The sequence below is a fragment of the Trichechus manatus genome, unplaced genomic scaffold (assembly GCF_000243295.1).
Source record: "Trichechus manatus latirostris isolate Lorelei unplaced genomic scaffold, TriManLat1.0 scaffold00355, whole genome shotgun sequence".
Taxonomy (NCBI): Eukaryota; Metazoa; Chordata; class Mammalia; order Sirenia; family Trichechidae; genus Trichechus; species Trichechus manatus.
This window is the reverse complement of record NW_004444291.1, coordinates 124143-127488: the sequence shown is the minus strand read 5'-3', so window position 1 is coordinate 127488 and position 3346 is coordinate 124143. Positions and strand designations below refer to the sequence as shown.

General features: G+C 44.4%; 1 protein-coding gene across 1 annotated transcript; it reads left to right on the top strand.

Annotated features, from left to right (window-relative positions):
- Positions 1–539: 539 nt before the first annotated feature.
- Positions 540–1244, top strand: TMEM215 (transmembrane protein 215). Its single transcript, XM_004390927.1, has one exon. The coding sequence runs from the start codon at positions 540–542 to the stop codon at positions 1242–1244; it is 705 nt and encodes a 234-aa protein (XP_004390984.1).
- Positions 1245–3346: the final 2102 nt, after the last annotated feature.

The following is a 3346-nucleotide window of genomic DNA, read 5'->3' as shown; positions in this document are numbered from 1 at the left end:
TCCTTCCTCCTCCCGCGCTTGGCTCCGCGCAGAGCCCGCTCTGGCCGCGCCCGCTCCGCTGCCTGGGACCGACGGGCACTGCTGGGAACGACACGCGCCCACGTCCCGTCTTCTGGATGCAGAGACCGTGGGGAGAGCCAGGCTTTCCCCCCCAGAGACAAGGGAGCGAGCCGAGGGGCAGCTGCTGTGCGGGTTTCTAAAGGAACTCAAACGGGGTTCCGTCCCTGCGCCCGGGAAACGGCAGAAAACCTCAGGTACCTCGGTGACCCCAGTCGGTGAATGTTTATATGAGAGAGACAGAGGTTGCAATAATGAGAGAGTGAAAGTGGGGAGAGAGATTGAGAGAAAGACACAGAGAGAGACAAAAAACCAAGACTGACAGGGAGAAAGCGAGTTGGCTGGTGGAAACTTGACTTGGGGTTTTTTTTGTTGTTTTGTTTTGTTTCTGGTTTTTAACCCACTGTGGTTTCTCCTCTGACAGAAGAGAGGAACGCTGCTCTTCGACCAGCAAGCAGCCCCCAACCTGCATGGAGTGAAAGATGCGGCCCGATGACATTAACCCGAGGACTGGGCTGGTGGTGGCCCTGGTCAGTGTCTTCCTGGTCTTTGGCTTCATGTTCACCGTCTCTGGGATGAAAGGGGAGACTCTGGGCAACATCCCCCTCCTGGCCATCGGGCCAGCCATCTGCCTACCGGGCATCGCAGCCATTGCCCTGGCCAGGAAAACCGAGGGGTGTACCAAGTGGCCCGAGAATGAGCTGCTCTGGGTCCGCAAACTGCCCTGCTTCCGGAAACCCAAGGACAAGGAGGTGGTGGAACTGCTGAGGACCCCTTCGGAACTGGAGTCAGGCAAGGGGAGCTCAGATGAGCTGGCTAAAAAGGCGGGCCTCAGGGGGAAGCCTCCCCCACAGGGGCAGGACGAGGTGGCGACCGCCAGCTCCATCACGACCCCCACACCCACGGGGGAAGGAAAATGCCAGAGCCTAGTCCAGAGCGCGCATCAGGAGACATCCAGATACCTGGACGGCTACTGTCCTTCTGCCAGTTCCCTCGCCTGCAGTGCCTTGGACGCCAAGTGCTCAGCCTGGGACAGGTCCGACCGCCCTGAGCCCGAGGACAGCATCTTCTTTGTGCCCCAGGACAGTATCATCGTTTGCTCCTACAAGCAGAACAGCCCCTATGACAGATACTGTTGTTACATCAATCAGAGCCAAGGCAGGTGGGACCATGAGACTATAGTCTAAGCTTTGCATACAAGGGTGGCTGTATTGGTAGAAACCTGACTACACTCAACTCCTAACGGAAGGAAACTGCCCTGCTCCAACAGCCTTCACATTATTAGAAACTGACCTGGTATGTGATGGGTGGGCAAACCCCCAGTGCCTGAAAGTCATCTAAACAGGCATGTTGGGGACATATTTTACGGAAGCGTGAGAAGGCCAGGGACACTGGAACAGGCAGTGGGTAGGAAAGGGAGTAGGAGTTCCAATATCTTTTTAACAATTTAAACAATGTTGAATGTTTTGTAAAATAACCCAAGAAGTGTTATCCAGCACCTGCTGAAAGCAAGATAAATGTAGAGTGAACTGCAGATACCAGCTATCAAACCATGCAGAAGCTAGCCACAGGGGTGCTGAGCTACTTTATGTCTAAAGAAATGAAACGAAAAAAAAAATCTGATGTTCTATTATATGAAATGATGTTTGCCTGGTGAGAAGCTTTTCACACTTGATATTTGCTGAAAGAAAAAATCAGGGGAGAGTTACATCTCTTCTGAGGTGGGATGATTTTTGGAGAGAGGGCGAGATAAGACAATTGAATGATGTAATTGAGTTTATGGCATTATTCTCTGTCAGGACTGGGGATCTCAGATTAAGTAAAGTGTGACCAGCTATGTGAAAAAGTAACCATTTTTAGATGGCTATATTACTTCTTAAACTCTTATTTTAAATTGATTTATTGAGTTTTTATTGGAAGTGTTTTTTTGACATTTACTATCATTCTTGTATAATTTCCTCATCAGGTGCAAAATGACTCAATGAAATATTTTCATAGATTAGAACTTGGTTTTATCAAGTCAAAATGATGACTATATATATGCAAGTGTCTTTAACATTTCTGGGAGACATGTATTGGTAATTACTATTCCTATATGCCATTTAAGGAGCCCTGGCAGCACAGTGGTTAAAGTGCTTGGCTGCTAATTGAAAGGTCAGTGGTTCAAACCCACCAGCCACTCTGTAGGAGAAAGATGTGGCAGTCTGCCTCTCTAAGATTTACAGCCTTTGAAATCCTATGGGGCAGTTCTACTCTGTCCTATAGGGTCACTGTGAGTAGGAATCGACTCGACAGCAATGGGTTTGGGTTTTTGTTTTGTTTTGTCTTTGTTTTTGGTTATATGCCATTTAAAATCTGAAGACTATAAAAGCAATACAGTGGTCCTGGTCTTTATGCAGAATTTGCATGAAATGCAATGGTTAAACCTTTAGAAGTGTTATTATTTGTACATTTATTCAACACCCTCACAGATGGTAAATGCCAATGAAACAAGAGTTAATCTTACTAGGTTCAACTAAAGCCCAGATTTTATTAAGTACATCTGATCAGTGAATATTACAAGATAATGGTCTGTTTTGTTTCATTCTTACTTTTTTGGCTAGTAAGGAAAAAAGAGCACAAGGGGATCCTAAAAAGTATTTCCTGTTTCACATGCATGACTGTACTAGACAAGAAGGGCAATCAGCCAGAACACCATTTGGTCTCTGTTGAAGAGAAATACTGAATGATATATAGAAATGATGGCAGATTTCATCTTGAAGATAAGGATAATTTTGCATTTTAAAAAATGATTGTTGTAAATTAAAAGATAGTTTCAACTACATCCTCCGAATAGGGGAATTAAGGACAAAAATTTGGGGCATACCTCTTTTGCGTGTTTCAGGTCCAACTCTACAATCCTTTCTTAAGGAATGCAAGTGTAGAAAATTGTTCTGTCTTTAAAATCATGCCCTTAAAAGATCAACATTTAAAATCAATTTCAAAAATGTGTAATTTTTTAGTAGGACTTACATATCAGAAAATGAGATGTGTGACCATGGCGAATTTCATTGTCTCACACCTCAGTTTTCTACTCTATGAAATGGGAGAAGGATGACTGATTTATACTAGATTATTTCTATAGTTCATTCCAGTTTGAATATTCTCTGATAGAAAGTCAAAGGCACTTTATATATTGCCAGGAAATGAATTATCAAAAAATGCATGCCAAAGTTATGCAATTCGTGATAACAATTAAACGACATGGATTGAATTCTTGCTACTATTCAAAAGAATTGTGTAGATGTAT

Excerpts from the sequence above, each read along its gene's own strand:
- TMEM215 (XM_004390927.1), top strand. The coding sequence starts at position 540 with ATGCGGCCCGATGACATTAACCCGAGGACTGGGCTGGTGGTGGCCCTG.